At 41.9% G+C, this 26856-nt stretch overlaps 1 protein-coding gene and 1 non-coding gene across 2 annotated transcripts; both read right to left on the reverse strand.

Annotated features, from left to right (window-relative positions):
* Positions 1 to 1208: 1208 nt before the first annotated feature.
* On the reverse strand, positions 1209 to 19899 carry Gtsf1 (gametocyte specific factor 1). Its single transcript, XM_008839198.2, has 9 exons — positions 19830 to 19899; positions 17969 to 18013; positions 15154 to 15254; positions 10892 to 11018; positions 10181 to 10264; positions 9661 to 9724; positions 7431 to 7525; positions 5483 to 5512; positions 1209 to 1310 (listed from the first exon to the last, which is right to left on the reverse strand). Exons 2-8 carry the CDS (start codon positions 17982 to 17984, stop codon positions 5496 to 5498), a joined length of 504 nt encoding a protein of 167 aa, XP_008837420.1. The 5' UTR covers positions 17985 to 18013; positions 19830 to 19899; the 3' UTR covers positions 1209 to 1310; positions 5483 to 5495.
* Positions 8406 to 8533, reverse strand: LOC115071417. Its single transcript, XR_003850502.1, has one exon. It is a non-coding gene; the product is annotated as a small nucleolar RNA SNORA17 (small nucleolar RNA).
* Positions 19900 to 26856: the final 6957 nt, after the last annotated feature.

Consider the following 26856-nt stretch of genomic DNA (forward strand, 5'->3'; position numbering starts at 1 on the left):
CATGGTGAGGCTGATGCCAGCCTGTCTCAAACAAAACAAAACAAAACAAATACAACAATGAAGAAATCAAACGAAACAAACCCCTCCTCCCCCAAGAAATAAAATGAACAAAACCTGATCTAAAGAGTCTCCCTTTTTTTTTTTTTTTTTGGTCTTTTTGAGACAGGGTCTCCCTGTAGCCACAGCTGGCCTGGATTTGTTATGGAGACCAGGTTGGCCTCAAACTCACAGAGATCACCTGCCTCTGCCTTCTGAGCACTGGGACTAAAGAGTCTCCTTTTACGGGCTCACAGGTGTTAAGACAGCCAGAGCCTTGGGTGCTTCAAAAATGTAAACTGCTGTGCACCTACCCAAAGGTAGTCACCAGGGTCCTCACACACTTATGCTTCAAAACTCTATCAAATTTGACAGCCTGTACCTTCTCCATATGTCCATTTATTCTTCTGTTCCTTGGAGGCCTTCCAGAAGGGACCACCTGGAGGTCAAAGGAGCCAACCATTCCCCAAGCCTCGAAAAGTGGGGCTGTCCCAGTGGTCTAGAACCCCCAGATCCACCAGAATGGGATCAGCTTCACAAGATCCCACCTACTAGAGTCACACTTACTTTGACAGCTAGTAAAATTTGCTAGCCGGAACATGGGGAGATAAAACACAGAAAGCACAAAAACCTACCCTGTGCTGGAAATATTCCAGCAGCAACATATCTAAATAAGAATGGGGTATCTTGCTATATAGATGCTATCACCATCTCAAAGACTTAACGAACAGATGTATTGTTCGGAAAAAACTCATTTTTTTTTTTGTTGTTCTTTTTGAGACAGGGTCTCCCTGTAGCCCCAACTGTCCTGGAACTATGTAGACCAGGCTGGCCTTGAACTCACAGAGATCCGCCTGTCTCCGCCTCCCAGTGCTGGAATTAAAGGTGTGCGCCACCACGCCCGGCTGAAAAATACTCATTTTTATAAATGCTTAAAAGAATTTTGTTCATATGTGCCAGAAAATGCAAACACATAGTTACTTTTTCTAACCCAAGTTTCCTGTGTACTCTAGTTGGATCCTGTACAACAACTTCACAACAGGTTTCATTAGCTAGAATGGGAAGTGTTTTGAGGGCAGCAGGTCCTTAAGCAAACTATTAAGCTATCTGTCTCAGTAACGATTGAGGAGTCAAAGCCTTAGCCCTTAAAAAACAAGGAACTTGACCGTTTGAAAGCCACAGACAGTTTACTATTCTATAATTAGTAAAGGAGAAAAAAAAAAGAAGAACCCTTGGGTAGCAGGAATAAGCAAGAGTCTTCTAGAGTCTGGCATCTGCAAGGAAATGAGAAAATAAGTTGTTACTTCCTTTCAATGAAAAACGTACCGACTATATCTGACAACAGTCCATATAACTGTAGCCTCATTAAATTTTCCTGTAAGGTCAGTTTGAGGAATTTACTATTGTTAACTGCAGGACACTGAGTACCACTGTGCACTAATTAAAAAACATTCTATAGTCATCAATGTACAATTCCTTTTTTTTCATGTTTATGAATGCTTTGCCTGTATGTATTTTGAGTGTACCATGTGCATGCAATGCCTGTGGAGGCCAGAAGGAGGCCATCAGCCCGTGGAACTGGAGTTATGGATGGCTGTTAGCTGCCATGTGGGTGTTGGGAGCTGAACTTAGGTCCTCTGCAAGAGTGGACAGTGCTCTAACTGCTGAGCCATCTCTCCAGCCCCAATGGCCACTTCTTGTGTCAAGTTTCACAACTGAGAATTGACTCTGCAGGCAAAGACTACTTTGAACAATTCTGAATTTTAATTTACTTATGTTGTATTGTTTTCCTTTTAAATACTCTGTTAATTAACTCAACAGTGTGTGTACATGTAGACTTTTATTTATTTTAATTTTTTAATTTTTTGGTCTTTTTGAGACAGGGTCTCCATGTAGCCCCAGCTGTCCTGGAACTCACTATGTAGACTAGGCTGGCCTCGAACTCACAGAGATCTGCCTGCTTCTGCCTCCCGAGTGCTGGGATTAAAGGTGTGCACCACCACACCCAGCCTACATATATATTTTTAAGGCTTTAAAAATTAATTTATGAAAAAATTATTTGTGTGTGTGTGTGTGCATGCACATCAATACATGCAGAGAGGTCAGAGGACAACTTGAGGGAGTTGGTTCTCTCACTTTGTGGGTCCTGGGAATTGAACTCAGGTCCCTTGGGCTTGAAGACAAGCATTTTTATCCACTGAACCATCTTACTGACCGTGTTTTTATTTTATTTTATTTTATTTTTTGAGACAGGGTCTCCCTGTAGCCCCAGCTGTCCTGGAACTCACTATGTAGACCAGGCTGGCCTTGAACTCAGAGAGATCCACCTGCCTCTGCCTCCCAAGTGCTGGGACTACAGGTGTGCACCACCCCGTCTGGCTCATGTTTTTAAGACAGTTTCATGTAGACAAGGTGGTCCTCAGACTAAATAGCTGAGGTCGACCTTGAAGTTCAGGATCCTGACTTCCTAAGTGCTGGGATTAGGGTTTGTGCTGCCATCCTTTTCATACTTATTCCTTAAAGGAAATCGTGTCTTCTATTTATTTGTTATTCTTCTAAAAAAGCTACAAAATTTTACAACAGGCTTCAAAAAATGATGCTTAATTTTTCTAAGGGGATTAAGAAAGAGCTGTGTGGTGGAGTACTCCGTGTATCCAAGGGGGCTGAATGAAGCAGGAGAATCTTGAGGTCAATATGGGCTTAAATAATCTAGATGCTGTCTCAAAACAACAACAAAAACCCACACAAAACAAAACAAAACAAATATATATATAACTTAGGGCATTTTCTTTTTTCTGATACCTTGGGGATTATACAAAAAAATTTTTCAGTATGCTTGAGTGTGTAAATGCTCAGTGTGTAATAGCAAAGAGCTAAGCTAAAAGGCCAAGAATCTGGTCTGAATTTTATTTTTGTTTGGTCTTTTTGAGACAGGGTCTCCCTGTAGCCCCAGCTGACCTAGAACTCACTATGTGGACCAGGCTGGCCTTGAACGCACGGAGATTCTCCTGCCTCTGCCTCCCGAGTACTGGGATTAAAGGCCCAGGTTTTTTTAATCTTAAAATATTTTATTATTTTTATTTTATGTGTATGTGTATATTGCCTGCATGTAGGTAAGTGCACCCATGCTGTGCAATGCTCATGTTGGACAGACGAGGCTGTTGGATCCCCTGGAACTGGAGTTACAGACAGTTGTTAGCTGCCATGTGGGTGCTGGGATTCGAACCTGGGTCTTCTGCAAGAACAGTCAAGTGTTCTTAAGCGCTACACTATCTCTCTAGCCCCCAAAGGCCCAGGTTTTTATTTTAAGAGTTGCCTTTCTGGGGCTGGAGAGATGGCTCAGCAGTTATGAACACTGGCTGCTCTTGCAGAGAACCTGGATTCAATTCCCAGCACTCACATGGTGGATAACTGGTGGATAACAACTGTCCTTAACTCCAGTTCCAGGGGATCTGATGCTCTCTCTGACCTCTGAGGGCTTTTCATGACACAGGTACACTTACATACATGCAGACAAAACATGCATACACCTAAATAAAAAAAGAGTTGCTTTCTTTCTTAACAGGCATCTGTACTTTATGATCATCAGATATCTTGTGCAGGATATCAGAGAGGAATTCAAAGTTCACCACTGTCTAAGGCTGTTAATGTATGCTTTCTGACATACTTCCAGTGCTGCTGTCTCTCTTTCCCTTTTGGGGCCAGATGTCATTTTTCTGGTTTCCAGATATACTTAACATTGTAAAGTCAGAACCTACCAAGAAAAGTGACCAACATCCTAGAAGAAATGGATAAACTCACTGTCTGTACCTCAGGGGTGTTTCCTTTCAGCATCTTTCCCATTTCTCACCGGAAGAAACACTAGTTCTGATACAAGATGAACCCTAACACAGATTCACCTGCTTCACCATCTGTTGGGGAACCCTGCTGTTAAGGTTGGCTCCTTTCTCAGCAGGAGCTTCCTGCTTGACTTACCTGGAAAGTGCCGCCAAGCACGGATGCTTGGCCTCATTTAAAACATGACCTTTGGCATAGTTACCTGGAGTAAAAACTACCCCCAGGTGTTTCCTATATGATAGGAGCCTACTGCCACACGTAAATAAAGCATACTATGAGCACCTATCAGCTGAAGCTTTGGCTGCTGCCTCCACACTATATTTTCCCTGACCCCCAGGGTAGTTGGATGATAAGAGCCCATTGCCACATGTAAATAAAGCATACTATGAGCACCTATCAGCTGAGGCTTTGGCTGCTGCCTCCACACTATATTTTCCCTAACGTCCCACTGAATAAACGGGGCTGTTTCACTGAATCTGGAGCTGTTTCACTGAACCTGCCTCCCCGGAAGGGCTTTCTTCCTTCAGTGCTCACTGGCCATCCTGACCCCATTCATCGCTTCTGCTCCCTTTGTCCTTGTGGATTGGTGGCCAATGACCCACGAGGAGAGGGAGAGACCCCCACAACCATCTAGAGGGAATAAGACTGGAAAGCACCAGACCAACTTCTCATTCATTCAATAACTATTCCCCAAGGAACTACTACAAGACAGCTCAGATAGAATCCTATTCACCAGGCTTTTAAAGTCTCTATGCCAACAGCGGAGTGGCTGGGCAACCTCAGCCAAGGCAGTATTTGAGGTTATCAATCTTAGCTCTACCATTGGACATAGGGTAACCTCAAGAAAAGGTTTCATCTTGGAAAAGGAAAACATTCTGGTTTCCTCATACAGATTTTTGTGAGGTTATGCACCTAAATCAACTACTAGATAACATCAACAGTGCAAGACTAAAAAATTTTTATTTTCTTATATGTGTATATTTATTTTTGCACCTGCCTGTCTATATGTGCATTAAGTATGTGGGTACCCATAGAGGCCAGAAGAGGGCCCTTTGGATCCTTTGGAACTAGTACAGGTGGTTGTAAGCCACCCAGCGTTGGGTACTGGGAATGAAACCTAGGTCCTTTGCAAGAGCAGTAAAGTGCTCTTAACTGCCGAACCATTTCTCCAGTCCCATACTGCTAGACTCTTGAGAGTCAAAACTTTTAAATGTTCATTAAAAACACTATGAATTTTTTAAATGAGGATTAAACTGTACTACACAAAGAAACAACTGCAGAGCAATGAAGAACAGCTGTCTGATTAATCCCAGTCCATTACAAGAGTCATGATAGATGGAGAATGCAACTTTGATGACAAAAAAAAAAGGCAATGTGTACTAACGTCAGGGCAAAGAACTTAGCATGTTAACAGAATTCTAATTTAAGTAGTAAATGCCTATTCATTAGTGTGAGAAGCTGTAATAGAGACTATATACTTAAACACACGTACACACAAAGCTTTAATTTGGTATCATAATCTGAAAGAAAATTGGACTCAAAATTCTTTATGTCCAGTTAAATCTTGCTACCATCTGAAGAGATAGTGAAATGAAACTGAAATACTTACTTAAGATGTTCAGTTACTGTGCATTTCCATCTACAAACACAAAAATCCCAAAATAAATATACCATGCCAACTGAAATTCAGTCCATCCTCAATGCTTACCAAACATAAATTACTTATTTCTAGCTTATATAGAATAGTATTAAAACAGAAAATTAAAAATTAGTGACTGGATTCCGTTTAGAAGTATGGGAAAAGAAAGCAGTCCTTCACATATCAAGGTTTTTTTTGAGACAGGGTCTCCCTGTAGCCCGAGCTGGCCTGAACTCACTATGTAGACCAGACTGGCCTTGAACTCACACAGATCCACCTGCCTCTGCTTCCTGAGTTCTGGGACTAAAGAAAGGCATGCCCCACCATGCCTGCCTATTTTTACTATTTTTTAAAGAAGATTTTTTTTTTTTTTTTTTAAATTATGCTATATGTGTCTGTCTGTGTGGAGGTATGTGTATTTGAGTGCTGTTTCCCCGGGAGATCAGAGGTGTCAGATCCCCTTGGAACTGGATTACAAGTAGTTGTGAACTACCTGACATGGGTGCTGGGAATTGACAAGGGTCCTCTGGAAAAGCAGTATGTGCTGTTAACCGGTGAGCTATCTCTTTACCCTACATAAAATTACTGAGTTCACTTTTGGAGAAATGAAAGTATTTAAAGGGAAATGTTTTTAAGAGAATCCTTTCTACTCACTCAAAACTTCAAATAGTAACAAAGACTTAAATCAATGAAATTTGAATTTGGGAATAACATTAGAAAGTCTGGATTAAATAAAGATCACACTATTATAGGTATTTTTAAAAAACCCTTAAAAAATGATTACCATTATTGTCTGTGTACATGATGTATGTGATTGCAGCACACACATGCCACAGCGCTTGTGCAGTGGTCAAAGGACAACTTTTTGGGGTCAGTTCTCTCCTTCCACCATGGTTTCAGGGATCGAGTTCAGGCTGACAGGCTTGCATGGCAAGCACTTTTACCTGCTTCAGCTATCTTCTGGGCCCTATCTTGGTGATGCTGAGTATAGGAATTTCTTTATTTGGTACCTGTTTACTCAGTATGGCCTCAGGTGTTTAGGAGAGACATGAATTACTGGTTTTTATGACTTACTACATTTTCTCTCCCTACCCATTTCCTTTATGTTCCTGCAATATAGTTTCTGATCTCACTTTTTAAATGAATGCCTTGACAAAAAGAGGTGACTTTTTCCTAGTCAAAAATCAATGGCCTCTTTAATAGTTCCACATTTACTTATGGTACTTAATTTTTTTTTTTTTTTTTTTTTTTTGGTCTTTTTGAAACAGGGTCTCCCTGTAGTCCCAGCTGTCCTGGAACTTACTGGAGGAGACCAGGCTGGTCTCAAACTCACAGAGATCTGCCTGCCTCTGCCTCCCAAGTGCTGGGATTAAAGGCATGTGCTACCATGCCAGGCTATGGTACTTAGTTTTAGTGGTTACCCCAGCTCAGAGATATCCTTTTGGTTTTTGTGATCTTGCATTTATTGTTCTTAATTTCTTCTTTCTGCTGGGTGTGGTGGCGCACGCCTTTAATCCCGGCACTCAGGAGGAAGAGGCAGGATCTCTGTGAGATCAAGGTTAGCCTGGTCTACATATTAAGTTTGCCAGCTGCAGCTACAGGGAGACCCTGTCTCATATATATTTCTTTCTTTTTTTTTTGTCTTTTTGAGACAGGATCTGCCTGTAGCCCCAGCTGGCCTCAAACTCACAAAGATCTGTCTGCCTCTGCTTCCCAAGTGCTGGGATTAAAGGCATCCGTCACCACGCCTGGCCTATATTTCTTCTTTCTAACCAGGCCTAGGAGTACTGAGGTGCTCTGGAAACAAAATTTATAGTCACTTACTTGCAGGGTCAGGATGAACATGCCTGAATCATCAAACCAATAGTTTTTATTACAATGAAGAGAGTAAAAGTATTTTGCTCTCTATTTCACTTACTATTTTTCCATGGTAGAACATATGGCAGAGACTTGGGAACTCGCATGCCCGAAGCCAGGTTACTCTTATGCTCCATAACTATATTATTTGCAGGACTGAAAAAAAAAGAGGGAAGGATTTGATTATGTCAGGATAGCTGAATTCTTCGAGTAGGAGCACAAGGCAATCAAAAAGTGTCTTTAACTGGATGAGAACAACAATCTACATTCATCTGAAATGTAAGCATATTTCAACCAAAGCATTCCTGCAATTATAATGATTACCATTTCTCTGGAACATTTCCTATTCTATACAGGTATAAGATGGAGCTAACCATTTACATTTTCTAGAAACAGATAAACAGCAATGCCATTCACTGTTGGGTAGTATAAGATCATCAGTTCAATAAACATGAGAAAAGTAAAATACCATTCTACTTAGTAGCAATAAATCTCTTAATAACTGTTGTAAAATTACAGGTGCCACCAATAAAACTCAATTATCTTTTAAGTTTTCCCATGTTGCTGACAAAATAATGGGCACTGAAAATTATCTGACTTCAATAATGAAGAAATACAAAAATTAAGAAAAATGAAGTCTGGTATACCACTCTATTTTCTAACTCAGAAAATTTCATTTGCATTTGAAAAGTGATCTTCTAAGGTTTGAATGTTGTTGTAATGAGAAATTAGTTTTAAATTGGCTACAAAATATTGGTAGGAAGAAGAGCCATTTTCTTTCTTAGCCAACAGATACTCTGGATTTCCGAATCTTTTTTTTTTTTTAAAGTTGCTTTGGGAAGACTGAATTTACAAAGCATTTCATACAGAACATCTCAAACAAACAATCTTGCTCATCTTTATAACCCCATCCCCACTGGCACCCTCTCATAGCCCCCTGCCACTGGAGCCCACATACTGTCATCCCTGTTAAGGCCTACTTTCAAGACTTCTCAAATATGTTTTAACAAGTTATACTTTTTTTTTTGCTTTGGGGAGTATCAGTCTACTAATCATTTAAATGTTCACTGGTCAGAACACTGAGCAGACATAGCCTCTCTCCTCTCTGCCACCTATTGACACGTGTGACATGGCAGTCATACCCGCAATGCCTCTAGGATTACTGAATCTTAAAGAGTTTGCAGTATTTTTTTTTCAAGATTATTTATGTGTGTGTGTGTGTGTGTGTGTGTGTGTGTGTGTGTGTGTGTGTATGCGTATGTATTTCAGGGTGCTCATGAGGCCAGAACAGGGCATTGGATCCCTGAAGCTGGACTGATAGGTGGTATGAGCTGCCTAATGTGGGTGCTGGGAATCAAACTCCGGTCTTCTCTAAGAGCAGCAAGTGTTCTTAACTGTTAAGCCATCTATCTAACCTCCTTGTATCTGCTTTAAGGTCTTGCTGGCCTCAGAACTCTACCCCCCGCCCCCACATTAGCTATCTATATTAAAAATGATCTAAGAGGTATTGCTGGAGAACTTTTTTCAAAATCTTAAAACAATGCAAATCTAGCAAAAAAATAAATAAAACAAGAAGGTCTAATACTGTCTCCATCATTAGACTATAAGGTAATATTTTAACTTTCCTAGTGATCAGCACAAAGCCCATAAATTTTTTATGAATCAAAGAACAAATAAAGAACAAATCAAGGGTTGGAAGGATGGCTCAATGGTTAAGAGCACTTGCTGCTCTTGCAGAGGACCAGAATTTGGTTCCTAGCACCCATGTCCAGTAGCTCACAACTGCCTTAACTCTAGCTGCAGGAGATGTTCTGGCCTCCTCAGGTACAGTGCACAAACACCCAGTCATACACACACGCACATAAATAAAAAGAAATCAAATCTTAGAAAAAGTGCAAATAAGAAGAATCCTCACCAAACAATGTTTGCACAGTTACCACCAAAGATCATCAAGAGATGGAAGAGATAGCTCATTGGTTCAAAGTGTGTACTGCGCTTGCAGAGGACCCAAGTTCTGATCCTAGCACCCATGTCTACTAGCTCACAACTGCCTGTAACTAAGGATCTAATTAAGGATGTAACAGAAGATCTAATGACCTCTTCTGGCCTTCATGGGTACTGCCACTGTACCCATGGCATTCACTCAAACAGACATATACGCATAAATAAAATCAATCTTAAAAAAAAAAAAGAACATCAAGGAAAGATGGTGGCTTGCTTTTGTTTTTTTCTTGGTAACAGGACACTCAGATTTGAAGAGGCAGGGCTGACAGTCAGACAATATACTTTACCTATTGTTGCCGCTGAAGCGGGCTGTGCCCCAGACAAATGGAGTGCTAGTCTGTTCCCACAAATCTGCCAAAGGAAGCAAAACATTGTTTGTGCTAATACAAGATAAGACACCAATACATGTTCATTGAATTTGTAAGATGGGAAATAATACACCTAACTTTGCAGATGCAAGTAAAAATTGATTGAATACCCTGCCTAAGTGATACAGAAGCAGGAATTTAATTGAAGGATATAAACACAAGAGTCATAAATAATAATAAACGTGCCTAGTAACAATCGAGCACAGATGGTACAACACAATTTATGAGAAAAAACAGATGTAAAGAAGTGCTTTTTCCAATCAAGAGGGATAGGCTGTTCTGTGTGTCTGCACAGCGATACAAATGTGCTCATTTTGGGGCCCAATAAAGATAAGACGTTCCAAACAACATGCTATGTTCATAAAAAAGGAAAATCTTTCTTCTGACTTGAGCAAATGACTTGAGATTTAGACTCTGAAGAAATGTAGAGGCATTTCACCTTTGTCCCAGTCTTCATCACAAGGAGGGCACTGCCATGTGCTCTCAGCCAGAGTTTCTTGTCCAAGGTTCCTGGTTTGGTTGACTGAAAGACAACAGTATTTGCTATATAAGCAGGGAGAAGGGGACTGCCAAGTTATTGTGCTTTTAAAGGGTCAAAGCTTTAAAAGGCTGGAGGGGAGCCTACTAATGAGTCTTTGTTTCTAATAGTACGAAAGCTGACAGAAGATGGGGAAAAAGAAACAGGAACAAAGAGTTACCATACTCAAGGTAATAAAAGGATTATTTATTCATTGAGACAGAGTCTTATGTATCCCTAGCTATAAGAACAACCTTGGACTACTGATCCTGCCTCCACCTGCCAAGTGCTAGGATTATAGGAGAGTACTTTTTTTTTTTTTTTGTGCTGGAGCTAGAACCCAGGACTTCATGCATGCTAGGCAAGCACTCTTCCAACTGAGCTACATCCTCAGCCTCACGAATCTTATTTTTAAATGATTTATTATAATAGTAAAATGAATCAGGCTGTTCAGAAGAGAAATCAGTCTGGCCTATATAGAATCTAGCAACTTATTGCTACTATGACAGAAAAATCTCGAAGAAAACTCTTCTTTTGAAATGGTAAATCCAGAAAGCAAGCTGACAATGTAGCATATTTCAGATCTGAATGTGCTAACCTATAGTACTGAATGTTTTAGCTAGCCAGGCTTACCCACATCCTGCTCAATACAACTCTTGTCATCACAGCTTGAGATATGATGGCTGATTTCAGCCCGAGGAACCTGGTGCCGAGCATTGAAGGGACAAGTAGCCAATTTGTTTGCGACATCAGGATGATTCTGTGGAACCAAAATGAAGAGATCTGTCAGTTCTTCAGAGTTCTTAAAATCCAGAGACTAGGGGCTGGAGAGATGGCTCAGCACTGGCAGCTCTTGCAGAGGACCCGGGTTCGATTCCTAGCACCCACATGGTGGCTACGAACCATCCTTAACTCCAGTTCCAGGGCAATCTGACACCCTCTTCTGACCTCCGAGGCACTGCATGACACAGGTGTACTCACATACATGCAGGCAATACACTCATACACATTAAGTAAAAATAATAATAAAAAAAAATCCAGAGACTAGCTCAGCCTTATTCTACAAATGACTCTCCTGAAATTCTTCAACAAATTTATGGCTTAACTATGATAGGCACATTCATAGTAGAAAATTAAGAGGGAATTATTTATTGCCTATATAGACCACACCAGTATCATTTCAGTATTATCAAATGTAAATCTTTTGGTTAGGACTGTCAAGACTAAACACAAATCCTGGGATTTTAGGGGCTTCTGTGGAACAAAGCACTCCATTTGAGCTGTATCTTCTCCTTGTTTATTTCTCAGAGTCACAAGATTTAGATAGCACAGCCTGTAATGGCGGAGCTCTCGGGATGTCTCTGAAAGCTGATATTCAGGATGAACAGTGACATCCAAACACAGTCTGCACTGCACCAGTGCCCCTGCCATTGCAACACAACAGTGCTGGAAAATAGCTGTAGTAAGGGAGCTGCAGAGGAGACAAGACAGTGATTTTTCACATCAACACAGGGACACTTACTTAAAGTAATGATGCCTGAAATGAGGTTCGGAACAATTTGACTTTATCTCAGCTATTTCACTAAGGAAAAGCCCAAAGAACAGAGGCTAACTTTGTGGTCCAGTTTCTTGTTTCAACCCAAACAAAGGATTTATTATTATTTTTAAGACAGGGTCTTACTCTGTAGACCTTGCTGGCTTCATGCTCACTGTGATCCTCCTGTCTTTGCCTCTCAGGTGCTAGGGTTAAAGGCATGCACCACCATACGTGGCACAAAGGATATACTATCTCCAAAGTGTTACGGAAAATGTACCAGCAATTAAGAAATTTAAGAAAGGAAAGGGAAGGTCGGGAGAAATGACCTGTTACTCCTTCCAGAGGACCTGAGTTTGGTTCCCAGCACCCATGCTGCACAGCTCACAACTACCTTAACTCATCTAGAGGATCTGATGCCCTCTTCTGGTCTCTGTGAACACCCATATACATACATACATACATACAAACACACACACACACACACACACACACACACACACACACACACACACAAATACATACTTAAAAAAGTGGCAGCTGGTAGGATGGGTCAGTGGATAAAGGGGCTTACCGCCAAGCCTGACAACCTAGGTTTGATTTCCAGGACTCACATGGTAGAAAGAGAGGGCTGACTCCCATGGCCTTCACTGACTTTCACACACACTGTGGCACATATATACTTAGAAACACACACATACACATACACATACACAAATACACACACACAAATAATCATAAAATAAAAATAAGGCCAGGGTGGTGGTGCATGCCTTTGGTCCTAGCACTCAGGAGGTGGAGGCAGGCACATCTCTGTGAGATTGAGGCCAGTCTGGTCTACACAGCAAGTGCCAGGCCAGCTGGGGCTACAGGAAGACTGTCTCAAAAAGACCAAAAAAAAAAAAATTTTAGACAAAGATCTGTCACAAAAGTCAGAAAGTAAAAATAAGCTGGGTGTGGTGGCACATGGCTTTAATTCCATGTCCCAGGAGTCAGAGGCAGGCAGATCTCTGGGAGTCCCAGGCAAGCCTGGTCTATATAGTGAGTTTCAGGCCAATTGGGGCTATAGGGAGACCTTGTCTAAGGAAAAAAAAAAAAAAAAAAAGTAAAAATAGTGTGAAGTAGGAAGAGCCTGGAAAAACAGGATTGGGAAACTTGTAGCAGGAGCTGGAGAGATGGCTCAGTGGTTAAGAGTGCTTGTTGAACAATGAGTTTGGATCCCAGCCTCCAGTGACAAGCCTTGTGTGTCTCATATGCCTATAATCCCAGTGTTAGTAGGGGAGAGGGCAAAGGCCAGAGGATAGCTGGGGCTTATTGGCGGCCAGTCTACCTGAATAATGTGAGTTCCAGGTTCAGGGAGAGGCCCTGCCTCAAAGGAATAAGGCAGCGTGACAGAGGAGGACACTCAGTACTCTCCTTTGACTTCCTTGCATGTGTGCATGCATACACCTGCACATACACATGCATATGACACTACACCACACTCAAAGAAATCTGTCTCAGGTCCGTATAGTGCTACACACTTGTAATTCTAGCACTTGGGAGGTGGAGGCAGAAAATTTGGAATTGAAGGTCATCCTTGACTATATACCGAGTTGATGCCAACCTGGGCTACATGAGACCCTGTCTAGGAAAAAACAAAACAACTCCCTCCAACTCCAAACAAAAATGAAACTTGTGGCTCAGGCCTATAATCCCAGCTACAGAGGCTAAGGAAGGATGGAAAGTTTAAAATCTGCCCAGGCTATAAACCGAATTAAAGGTGACCGCAGACAACTCAGTGAGACCTATCTCAAAATAAAGGACTGGGGAAATAGCTCAGTGATAAGAGCACTTGCTCTGCCTAGATTCAATCCCCAGTACTGCTTCTCCTTTCCCCTACAAAAAAGGAAAACTAAAACTCATGAAGGCAGGACTCTCCATTATTTACATAAGGCATAGTAGCAGACATTCAAATACAAAAATCTGGAGACAAGGTCTTGCTGACCTTGACTGATTATTGACAATCCTTCTGCCTTAGCCTCTCAAGTGCTAAGATTAGAGGTATGTACCTATACATTAATTAAGGGAAACATTTAAGATTTCTTTTTAGCTTGGGAGGCAGAGGCAGGCAGATCTCTGTAAATTTGAGCAATCTCTGCCTCTGCCTTCAGAGTGCTGGGATTAAAGATGTGGGCCACCACACCCGGCTCTTTTTTAATTTTTTTTTCTTTTCTGGTTTTTTTGAGACAGGGTCTCCCTGTAGCCCCAGCTGTCCTGGAACTCACTATGTAGACCAGGCTGGCCTTGAACTCACAGAGATCCGCCTGCCTCTGCCTCCTGAGTGCTGGGATCAAAGGCGTGCGCCACCGCTTTTTTTTTTTTTAATTTTTAATTAATTTAGTTTTGTTTTTCTGAGACAGGGTCTTACTATGCCCAGGCCGGCCTCAAACTTGTGATCTTCCCGCCTCAGCCTCTGGAGTGCTAGGATTACAGGTTATGTGCTACCATGCCAGGCTTATTTTCTTATTTTATACATATGCACACACACCAACATATATATGGCGTATGCACACACAAATATAGTACATCTGTACAATCAATGCATAGTCACACGTGCATATGTTCACACACATGTGTGTGTAGGACAAAAGTCAAAACCCAGGTGTCATTTCTAGGGCACTATCTACCTTTTAATTAACAGGACTGAAATGGGTTCTATCAGTTAAGTCTACAAGAGTGACCAGAGAGAAAAATGCTAATTTACAAAAAATATGTTGAAACCTGGAGAAAGATATTTTTTAGAAGACTACTTTCTTGGGTCAAAATTTCTATATAACAAATTAGAAGTATACTAGAGCACTCAGTCTTTATCAGGATAATGTACAACCAATTTATAAGGTAAAAGGGATTTCTCATTACCAGGAAAAAAAATTAGTGCTTTCTTTGTTTTCCAAAGGTAAATAAACTCTGGAGATGCTGTTTATAAAGGGTGCTTTATCACTAGTTAGAAGAAAACAAAAATAATTTTATGTACTTCAAGGAATAAATAAACTCATTTCTACAAATGTTGATATTTAATACTACAGTAGATCCCAAAACAATTCTGGCACTCAATCAAAATATTTATGTTAGCCTGGATGTGGTGGCGCATGCCTTTAATCCCAGCACTCAGGAGGCAGAGGCAGGCGGATCTCGGAGTTCAAGGCCAGCCTGGTTTACATAGTGAGTTCTAGGACAGCTGGGGCTACAGGGAGACCCTGTCTCAAAAAGACCAAAAAAAAAAAAAAATTATGTTAAACTATTTGCTGTTTACAAAATCTGTTTTTTTAGAAAAACTCAAGAGGGCATAAGAAGGCAAATTATGAAAATAATACCCTACCTTTCTGCACTTGATAAGATGATAAGGAAACCTGCAGGCCCTGATCTGGTGATTTTTATCATAGGGGCACTGTAATAACTTTTCAGGGTCCAGGGAGTCGACTGAAAGAGAGAAAAAGTAACTGTGAGTATAGAGTATAATAGGACCTTGTAAAATTACAGCTTTCCAGGAATATTGGAGTTTTGCATAAAACTGTAGAAAAGGGATAAGGCAGTCTAAAGAAAACTTAGATTAAAATAAAGGTGATTAAACCATTAAGATGAAAATGTAACTATGAGACAAAAAATTGTATTATCACTGAATAATAGCAGCAGCAGAACCAATAATGGGGTGCTGAGGTCTCAGTTCAAATCTGATTGACTACGGCTTTCACTGTTGGCTACTTACTATAAAACAAAAAAGTTAAATGACATCCTCTTTTTCTTTTTTAAAAGTGCTAATTCAGGGTCATTTCCATTCTTTTTTTTTTTCTTCAAATTTGTTTTTATTGAATTTTTGTGTATTTCATTCAGAACATCTCAATCTTTATCATCTCTATATCCCTGTCCCCACTGGTACCCTCCCATAGTCCCCCCACTGGAGCCCATATACTCTGTCATCCCTGTTAAGGCCCACTGTGTCAAGTCAGTGTCCCCACATATTCCCCAGTACAAGTCCATCCACTGAGGTCTAGTCAGCCTATCTAGAGTCCCTTGTTTTAGGAAGATCAGCCTTCTTCACCGAGGAGCATTCTTTAGCTACTCCAACTATAGTTTCCCAACCAGCACACTAAAGTTGGAATAGATTTAGTGTGCCAATATATCTGCTGTGGCCTCCTGCACTTGCAAACCCAGTCTCCCACTCCAACTGCCAGGAGAAATGGAGGATAATTAATCTTTCATTAGCACCCTTGTCTATTTCTAGTGAGTTGATAGTCACAGCTCTTCAATTGCATGTTCTATGGAATATTAGTGAGTAGATTTTTTTTTCCATCTGTCTGCTTTACTTTACTCCTGTAAGTCAAACTCTAGTTTTCTCATGAATGATTTCATTACTTTTGCCAGATAGGTGATTTTACTTTTAATGCTTTGAAACATAAATGAGGAAAAAAAGTTTCTTTAATGACTACCAATCTGGCCAGCTAAAAGAATAATCTGCAAAAACAGAACCTCCTGAAGCTAAGACAACTGTAGACATGGAATTGCTGTGTGAGGAACGCCCATCTATACCATGTTATTTAAAACTGTCCTTAGGCTATACCAGCTGCCCAGGCTGAGCCTCAAAGATTAACAAGCTTGGTTAAGGAAGGGAAATTAGGGGCTGGAGAGATGGCTCAGTGGTTGAGAGCACTCTTGTAGAGGACCCAGGTTTGATTCCCAGTATCCACATGGCAGCTACGAACCGTCCTTAACTCCAGTTCCAAGGAAATCCGAAGCCCTCTTCTGACCTCTGCGGCATTGCATAACACGGGTTGAGCTCACATACATGCAGGCAATACACTCATATACATAAAATAAAAATAATAAATATTTTTTTAAAAAAGGAAGGGAAATTAAATGGTTAAGCACATTCTGAGGACAAAAGGCAACCTACTAAAATGCTCTTGCCATCCTTGGAGGTAAGAAGAAAGTAGGATAACAATTCACAGTGATAAGAAGCTTATAAACCAGGAGACTGCAGTGAAAATCAGAAGTCAGTAGGGAATTGAAACAGATAGTTTCACAGCAGGAATGGTAAACACATAATAAATTGCTAACCATGATCATGATACAAATGAGCTGGAAAGGTGATCTAAAGGACAGAATGAATAGGAAGAAAAAACCTTAGAGGACAGACAAGCTTATGATGCCAGCCAAGCTCTTCTTAAACCAGGAATCTTACTTCTGAAGCTTCTGGACACCCAGGGAGCATTTACAGAAGAAATTCGTAATAGTTTTCCTTCATTTAATCCATTCCATCACTAGCAAATGTTAGGTGATGTCAGCAGCTGACAGACTGGATGTACCTTATGATTCACACACATTGTAACTGCCCATATAATGGCATATGTCAAAGTTGATAATGAGAACTACTACAATGCTTTACTTCTTGGTCTAGCAATTTAGGTCAGCTCTAATCACCTGTACTAGACCGAAAAAAAATTATTATTCACTCATCTATATTTAAAAATTTTTTTTTGATTTTTAAAAATTTTATGTGTATTAGTGTTTTACCTGCATGCATGCAAGTGCACCTGTGTCATGAAATGCCTGCAGAGGCCAGAAGAGGGCATCAGATCCCCTGGAAGTGGAGTAATGGATCATTGTTAGCTGACGTGTGGGTGCTAGGAATCGAACCTGGGTCCTCTGGAAGAGTAGCTAGTACTCTTAACTGCTGAGCCATCTCTCTAGCTCCCCAGCTATCTATCTTGGTGCTGGGGACTAAATCAGAGGCCTTGAGCATGCTAGGCAAGTGCTCTCTCTACCACTAAGCTACATTTTCCAGTCTTTAGGGTCTTGCTGAGAAGCCCAGGCTAGCTCACAAATTGTGATCCTCCTGCCTTGGCCTCTTAAGAGTTGGGATTACAGGTGTATGCCTCCACACTGGATCTCAAATCCCTTTAATGACTTCAGTTGAAAGTGTTTTGTTTCAGATTATGCTTTCAGGGTGATATGGCTGGAGACTAAAGTATATTATTTAAAATGATCACCTCTACACCTCAATACCACACAGACTTTTCACCCTCAACATTTCATGGAGAATCTGAATTTTTTTCACCACACTAACACTCTAGTCAGACATCAAACTACATATAAATGATTTAAGTTACTATCTAAAAGCAGCAAGCAGTACATACTGTAAGTGTCTTCCATGCTGATGGCAAAGGAGTTCTGTTCAAGTGCTGGAGAAGGGAAAAGCATATTTCAGAGAATCAGAAATAAAATGTACTAAGAAGTTGAGTCACTTCTGGAAGCAAAGCTACCAAATTCAATAAAACAAACCTTTAGCACATAACCTCTTCCCCAAGCATTTTCCCCTCTTTAAAGCATTCTTTACTCCTATGACACATTTTAACGTCATTGCATAATTCACATTCTTGGAATAAAGTTTAGGGCCTACCCACAGGTCAAATATGACTACTGAAATAAACTATATTTAGGTGACAGGTATCAGTCTACTTTAAGTGGTATTACAACAGCTTGCCTCAGTTTATCTGCCATTAGAGTTTGATGCTATATTTAACATTAGTAATGGGGGCAAGGCAAGGACACAAAAATACTATTGCTAAAATTTCTGGATAAACAGGAGTATGGTAATACTTTAAAGTTTTTCAAGTTTTTTTTTGTTTTTAAAGTGACAGGGTGACGCTGCACTGATGCTCCCCCTTTGTAGTGATGCCTTACTGTTACCCTTATTCCCTGCATTGAAACAGCAAGGCTTGATGTAAGCTGCTCTAGTCAGTACTGATTCCCTCGCTACACAGAGGGAAAACTTTCGAACTAGGATTTAAGAGCTGTTTGTATCACAGATAACATAGTCATGATAAGAAATTTAACAGAAATGTGAAAGATTTAGAGAAAATGCTTCAAAGTTTGAATCCTCTTCTACTGGAGCCCCCTATTGAACACCAAGATGAAGTTACCTTATTGCTATGGGAAAACCAATTTTATATAAAACCAGTCCCTTAGGAAGTTTCTGAAAATTGCTTATCGGCACAGCTGTTGTCTCTAAGCAAGCTCTCCCTTGGCCTCTCACAAAATTCCACACTCTTTCCCCCCATTCTATGACATAAGCAGCATTAGAACCTGTTAGGAAATACAAGTGATCAGCTGAGCTCTCCAGTGCTTTGCTGCAGAGCTCAATGTTATTGACAATCAGGGAAACGATCTTCAAAATATTCATGTTTGGATTTCAAAATCCTGACCTTTTGGATGCTCTACTAGTCATTTCATATTTTTTTTTAAAATTAAAAATACAAGAGGTTTAGAAGAAAGAAAAGTATTCTTAATTTTAAGGTAAAGGCGTGATTGAATTCCAGATTCAGCAACTTGTAGGGAGCCAACCTATTCTTTCCCAGCAGACTAATTATAGTAGACCAAGGGGACTGGAATTCGCAGCATCATCACTTAGCTGTCTCTTAATTATCTTCCCCATCAAACCCTTAACAGGCGATTCTATTCCTCTTCCCCAGTACTTGGCTGCCGTCAACTGGACAAAGTGCGAGTCTGAAGCTACCGTTGCAAACTCTGCAGAGTACATGGCCTCTGTAGTCATTTCCCCCCTTTAGGTAAAAGCTCCCCAAGTTTGAGCAGATTCAGGCAACAGGAGGAAACAGGCAGGCAGGGAAGATGAGGTTACGTTGAAAACAGGGTAGCGCCAGGCAGCCCCCCTAGGGGATAAAGAGGTGGGTAGATGGAATGGGCCTGCAGGAAACAGCCAGTTGGAGTTCCAAGCTTTAGGCCGGTAGTGAGGGACGACACTGACGGGAAGGGAGACACTGGACGTGAAGGGAGGACGCTGAAGGGAAGACTCTGCGGGGAAGGGCGGGTACTGGACAGTAAGGGAGGACACCGACGGGAGGGGAGGATGCCGAGGGGAAGGGAGGACACCGACAGACACCCACGGGAAGGGACCGCACCCACGGGAAGGTGTCCCAGGCGTGACCCCTCAACAAGCCCACACGAGCCGAGGCCCCACCCTCCTTCCCTCTTCCCTACCTCAGACCAGACGCACTCCCAACAGCGGCCTTCGCCTCACAGCCACGCCCGGGCAACGCCTACTTCCGGTGGAGGCCAGGGCATGGCCACACTTCCTGTGACGGCTGCTTGCGCAGGCTCAGTGTAGCACGTCCCACGTGGCCTCGTCCCTCTGGCCTCACCTTGCAGGCAAGCCGTGGATGGCCGTCCTGGCCCCTTGCCCACCATCCCGGCTCCCTTTCCCACCCTCCTGGGTCCCTAGCCATGCAGGTCTTCGGGTGGAAGCTCCATGTCTTGGTTTGGGGCGGCCATCTTAGAAGCGGGGGCAGGGAAGGAAAGGGACTGGGCACAGGTTGGGGTGCTGTCTAGACAGAAATGCCATTTAGATATTGAGGGGAAAGACGAGGACTGATGGCGATAGGTGACAGCTGAAAATCACCAAGGGCAGGAAGTTCATGTCAGTTCACAATTCAAGTCTCCAAGAATAAATAGGTCGTAAGATGATGTTTGTGGATTGAAGGGAGTTTTAGGTTGTTGAGGACAAGTTGGCCAAAGTTACAACCTGAAGTAGGAAACCAGACATAGCAAGTTCTGACAATGGACACTGCTCCAAAACTCTTCATATGCTGAAGTGGTGGTACACGCGTTTGATCCCAGCACTCTGGAGGTGGAGGCAGGGGGATCTCTGTGAGATCTAGGCCAGCCTGGTCTATATAGCCATACCACTTCATCAGGGACTACAGGGCGACCCTGTCTCAAAAAGACCCCCCCCCAAAAAAAAGTGTTTTGCTTCTGGTGTGTTTATTAGTGTGTGTATAGTTTCCAAAAGGCCAGAAGAGGGCGACAGACTCAGTTCTGCTTATGTGGGTGCTGGGAGTTGAATCTGAGTACTCTGGAAAAACAACAAGTATTCTTATTCCCTGAGTCACCTCTCCAGCCCTCATATATAAAAATTTTTGTCCCCAAAGTACCTAGGAAAACACATTCCAAAGTGGAGTGACAGTTAAATACAGTACAACATGTGCCAATAAAGTGGTAGGGACTGTAAATTTCTTAAAGAAAAAAAGTTTTTTTTTGTCTTTTTGAGACAGGGTCTTCCTGTAGCCCCAGTTGTCCTGGAACTCACTATGTAGACCAGGCTGGCCTTGAACTCACAGAGATCCGCCTGCCTCTGCCTCCTGAGTGCTGGGATTAAAGGCGTGCACCACCATGCCTGGCTAAAATTATTTTTATGTGTATGAATGAATTGCCTACATGTATGTAAGCATGCCCATGTCCTGAATTGCCCTCGGAGGTCAGAAGAGGGCATCAGATACCCTGGAATTGGAGTTATGGAAGGGGTGCTGGGAATGTAACCTGGGTCTTTTGCTGGAGCAGTCAGTGCCCTTAACTGCTGAGCTATCTCTCCAACCCCAGGGACTGTAAGTTTCTTCTTCTTTTTTTTTTTTTTTTTGGTCTTATTGAGACAGAGTCTCCCTGTAGCCCCAGCTGTCCTGGAACTCACTATGTAGACCAGGCTGGCCTTGAACTCACAGAGATCCGCCTGCCTCTGCCTCCCGAGTGCTGGGATTAAAGATGTGCACTACCACGCCAGGCTGTAAGTTTCTTTTTTAAAACATATTTTTATTTTATGTGTACAAGTATATTGCCTACATGCATGTGAGTGCACCGGTGTTGTATAATGCTTTGGAGGTCAGAAGAGGGCATCGGATTCCCCTTGAACTGGAGTTAAGGCTGGTTCTTAGCCACCATGTGGGTGCATGGGAATTGAACCCGGGTCCTCTGCAAGAGCAATCAGTGCTCTTAACCACTGGGCCATCTCTCCAGCCCCAGAGACCGTAAATTTCTATAAGGAAGAAATTAGTAGAGTCTGAATTGACCTCGGAAGGCATTAGGAAGAAAAGGAATTTGTAACCTTTGAAGGCTAGACAGAAAGAAGGTGTTGACACTATGGGGAGATCTGGTGACATTTTGAAAAATAGTAATATGTAAACTATTGTGGGAAGCGAGCACAGCCGAGCCAGCCAAAGATGGAGCCCTGGCTGGCTGCCAAACCTCGTGCTGTTTACTTCAACTCTTGGCTGATTGCCAAGGCTCGTGTATCCTGCTTGTTTACTCCAAACATGGTGAGCCGAACAGGTGCTGCCAGCCTGATGATCTTGCTACGTGGCCAATGAGCTGCCACTCTGCCTGCCCGCTGCACGTGTGTGTGCCCTGATTGGTCCTGGCCTGGGGGAGGGCTGTTGGAAATGCTATATGAACAGCTGAGGTGCGTAATAGACAACTACAGCAACAACGAGACAGCATCATAGTGAGAGAGAATGAAGGGACCAGCATCATAGTGAGCCAGCATCATAGTGAGCCAGCATCATAGTGAGCCAGCATCATAGTGAGCCAGCATCATAGTGAAGAGAATACGAGAGAATAAAGGAGAAAGAGAAACAGAAGCTTGAACCTCACCTTGGTGTCTGTGTCGTCTTTCCTGGACTCTGCTGGACAGAGTCCTGGCTCGCGACAAATGGTGGCCCGTACGGGGACCCTGATGCTCGCGACAAACTATGTGATATGACAAAAAATTCTGTACTGTCCAAAGCCTAAGAGGCAGTCTATAGAAGGTTGGCTGACTGCAGAAATGTTGAGATCTCTGATACATTTCAATGGGTAAGAGCTTAAATTAAACTTGAGAGGATATCCAGATAGCAAAGACGATGTAGCTTAAGTGAATAGGATCTTGTAAGTGGGGCATTTTATTTTTATATGAATAATTTGTAAATTATCAGTCCTTCCCCACCCCACTCCAATTGACAGGCTGAAATGTGTGTGTTTTCATAGTTTTCAGTTTAGAATTAGACTCTAAAAAGGACTGGGTCTGGGGCATATACCCTTAAATCCTGGCACTTGGGAGGCAGAGGCAGGAAGATTGGTATGGATTTGAGGCCAGCTAGGGCTACATAGCTCTAAGCCAGCCTGTGCTACAGAGTGAGACCCTGTCTCAAAACCCAAACTGCCGGGCATGGTGGCACACACCTGTAATCCCAGCACTTGGGAGGCAGAGGCAGGTGGATCTCTGTGAGTTCAAGGCCAGCCTGGTCTACATAGTGAGTTCCAGGACAGCTGGGGCTGCAGGGAGACCTGGTCTCAAAAAGACTAAAAACAAAACAAAACAAAAATCCTCAAAAAACCCAAACTAAACTAAACCAGCCAATTAACCAACTAAACAAATAAGAAATAGGTGTTGATGGGAGATGGGCTCTAGCCATTCTTGTAGGACAATGATTCTTAACCTTGTCTGCACATTAGAATCATCTGGAGAGTAAGACAAACAATGCCAAGTTCCCTTCCCAGACCAATTAATCAGAAATAGCCAGGCATAGTTCTTTTTAAAAAACCTACCCAGATGATTCTAATGTGCAGCGAGGTCGAGAACCACTGACCTAAGCACTGTCTTGAATTTATGAAAGCTATCCTTTCACCTGGATGGCTCACGTGATTCGCAGGAGCAAGCTGTTAAGTGCTTTTTCAGAGAAAAATTGCTATGAACAGAAGCTTCCTTGAAAGCTTAGCACAAGTCATTTTAGAAAAAAGCTGATGATTTTTTTGGCAAGTTCATTTCAGATTGTTAGGCAACAGTTTAAAATAGTTTTTATGAAATACTGAATTCAGAATTTATCACAATATTATTCATACAGAATTACTGGGGCCAGACTAGCTTGAACCAAAATATGAAGTTTTTCCCCCGGGCTTTAAATTGCAGTGATCTGCTGTAATTTTTGTCCCTGTTACTATGACCTGTAAGTACTTTTCATTCAGATACCTGCAGGTTGAAATTTTGGAGGAAGAAAGAGCTAAGGGCTTGAGGGAATGGGAACAGGGAGCTGTCCCTAAGCCAGAACTACACATCAGGCTTCACTGCATCCAGTGATGTCTTGTCAGGGTGGCAGGATTCTCAGCTGATAAAGCTGCTCCATTTAGCACCAGCGCACAGCCCACTAACTTACAAACAAAAGCCAAAGCTGTCTTTCAGTGGTGATTTGGAAATAAAAATGCGCCACACATCTGTTCTTTCTATTCTTAAATGCTTTGTTCATTCCTTTTCAAGCCAGAAAATTTCTGCTTTATCTGAGATCCCTGCTGAGTTTTCATTCAGACTGGTTTTCCAGCCAGGTTGATAATATTTGGAAGCAGAAAAACAATGAGACCAAGTAATTTAGCACAAGGGTCAATCTAAAAGAGCGTGCTGAGATGACTATCCAAAACTAAATGTGGTCTTTGCTGATTCTATTAGTGAATATGCTATCCTTTATCCCTAAATTATATGCATTTTTAAAATTCTTTTTTTAGTGCTTTTTAAAAAATTATTTTTAGTTTCTATGTGTACGAATAGATTGCTTGCATGAATGTAAGTGCATCCATGTCATACAGTGCCCTTGGAGGTCAGAAGAGGGTGGTGGATACCCTGAAACTGGAGTTATAGACGGTTGTTAGCCACCTCATGGGTGCTGGGAATCAAACCCGGGTCCTCTGCAAGAGCAGCCAGTGCTCTTAACCGCTGAGCCATCTCTCCAGCCTCTGACTCTTAGAATTCTTAATAGTTAAAAAACAAAGCCAGTTAAGTAATGAATAAAAAGAATTTCAGTGCTCTTTGAGATTCTTTAGAAACTCTCAGTGTTTCATGGGCTGGGGAGATGGCTTGACTAGTAAAAGCACTTGCCACCAAGCCTAACCACTTAAATTCAATCCCTGGGACTAACTCGTGCAAGTCGTCCTTTGACCTCCACATGTATGCCATGGCATGCCTGTGCCTGAATACACACACACACACACACAGACACACACACACACACCCCAAATGTAATAATAATAAAAAGAAACTTTCGCTGTTACAGAAAGCCTAATAAATTTCCTTACAGCCTTGTAGACTAAAATATTGCATTTCTTTGTTTTTGGCTTGAATTTTATTGAGTCCTGGTTCTCTTATCTAATTATGATTTCTGATTGACAGTTAAATGTATAACTAAAAATGCAAAAATTATTCCATAAATACAGTTGCAAAATCTTTCAAAACAAGTGCCTGTGGGACTGGGGAGATGGTTCAGTGGGTGGTGTTTCCTTCTCCAACAGGAAGGCCTGAATTCAGATCCCCAGCAGCACGTCAAAGTCCAGTGTGGTGGTTTACCAGTAAGCCCACGGCTGGAGGTGTTGGGGTGGAGACAGGAGGATCCTCACAGCTTACAGGCCAGCCAGTATAGCCAAAATGATTTGGTAAGAAAGGCTATCTCATAAACAAGGTGGAGGGGCTGGAGAGAGCTCAGCAATGGAGAGCACGAACTGCTCTTCCAGAGGACCTGAGCTTAGTTCCTAGCGCCCATGTCAGGCAGCTCACACCTGCCTGTAACTCCAATTCTAAGGGGATTTAATGCCTCTGCTCTCCAGGGGGACCTGTACTCATATGTATATAGTCACACTCAGACATACACATAATTAGATACTAAATAAAACAAATCTTTAAAAATAAGGTGGAATGCTGGGCGTGGTTGCTCATGTTTTTAATCCCAGCACTTGGGAAGGAGAAACAAGTGGATCTCTGTGAGATCTAGCCCAGCCTGGTCTACATAGCCAGTTTGAGGCCACTGGGGCTATAGGAAGACCCTGTCTCAACAACAACAAAAAAAAAACAAAATCCCCCAAAAATGGAGATAGAAGAAGACACCTCATGTCAACTTTGGCCTCTGCATGCGTGGGTATGTTCACCCTCCTCCTTGCACTCATGAATACATAACCCCCAAATGAGGACTTTTGAAGACCATTATAGTTCCTATCATTAAGACTAGATTGGGAAGAATTGCTTTATTTTATTTTTTTTTAAAAATTTATTGCATTTATTTTTAATTAATTAATTAATTCATTATTTTTATTATTTATTGTGTGGATGTATGTAAGTGTGCATGTGCCATGGCACCTGTGTAGAAGACAGAGGACAGCTTTCAGGATTCAATTCTTTCCTATATTATGTGGGCCCAGGGCTCAAACTCAGGTCATCCGGCTTGGTGGTTGGTGAGTATCTATACCTGCTGGGCCATTTTTTGCCCCATGAAATAAGGACTTTTTTTTTTGGTCTTTTTGAGACAGGGTCTCCCTGTAGCCCCAGCTGTCCTGGAACTCACTATGTAGACCAGGCTGGCCTTGAACTCACAGAGATCCACCTGCCTCTGCCTCCTGAGTGCTGGGATTAAAGGCATGCGTCACCACGCCTGGCTGAAATAAGCTTTTTGAACATTGTTGAAAAGATGGTAAAATGACAGATCCTAGACATGTTCCATAGATGCAGTTGCAAAATTTTTTAAAATGAGAGCTTATGGGTCTGGGGATCTGTGAAAGAAACTTTACCTCTAAAAACTGTGTGAAGGACTGCTATTGCACATAAGAGTTATGAAATGGAAATTCTGACAACTTTCAGCTCTTAATTGTTTGTTTATATTGGCATGTGTGTTGTGTTGTATTATGTATGTTATATGCAATTATTAGTGTGGTTGTGTACACCTGTGCATACAGGTACCCATGCATGTGTATACATGTGTGTGAAGGCTTGAAGTCAATGTTAGGTCAACCTTGATTGTGCTCTACTTTTATTATTTATTAATTTATTTTGAGCCAACATATATCTTTTTCTTTTTTAAAAATTTTTTAATGGATTTTGTGTATTTCATGCAGAATGTCTTTTTTTTTAAAAAATTTTAAGACAGGGTTTCCCTGTAGCCCCAGCTGTCCTGGAACTCACTATGTAGACCAGGCTGGCCTTGAACTCACAGAGATCTGCCTGCCTTTGTCTCCCAAGTGCTGGGACCACAGGCGTGCACCACCACACCCAGCATACAGAACATCTTAATCATCTTTATACCCCCTTCCCCATTGGTCCCTTCCCATAGCCCCCACACTGGAATTCACACAGTCATTTGTGTTAAGGCCTATCATGTCAAGTTACTGTCTCTAGATGTCCCTCAGTGCAAGTTCATCCACTAAGGTCTAGTCAGTCTATCTAGAGTCCCTC

The sequence above is a fragment of the Nannospalax galili genome, unplaced genomic scaffold (genome assembly GCF_000622305.1).
Source record: "Nannospalax galili isolate Female #2095 unplaced genomic scaffold, S.galili_v1.0 scaffold251, whole genome shotgun sequence".
NCBI lineage: Eukaryota > Metazoa > Chordata > Mammalia > Rodentia > Spalacidae > Nannospalax > Nannospalax galili.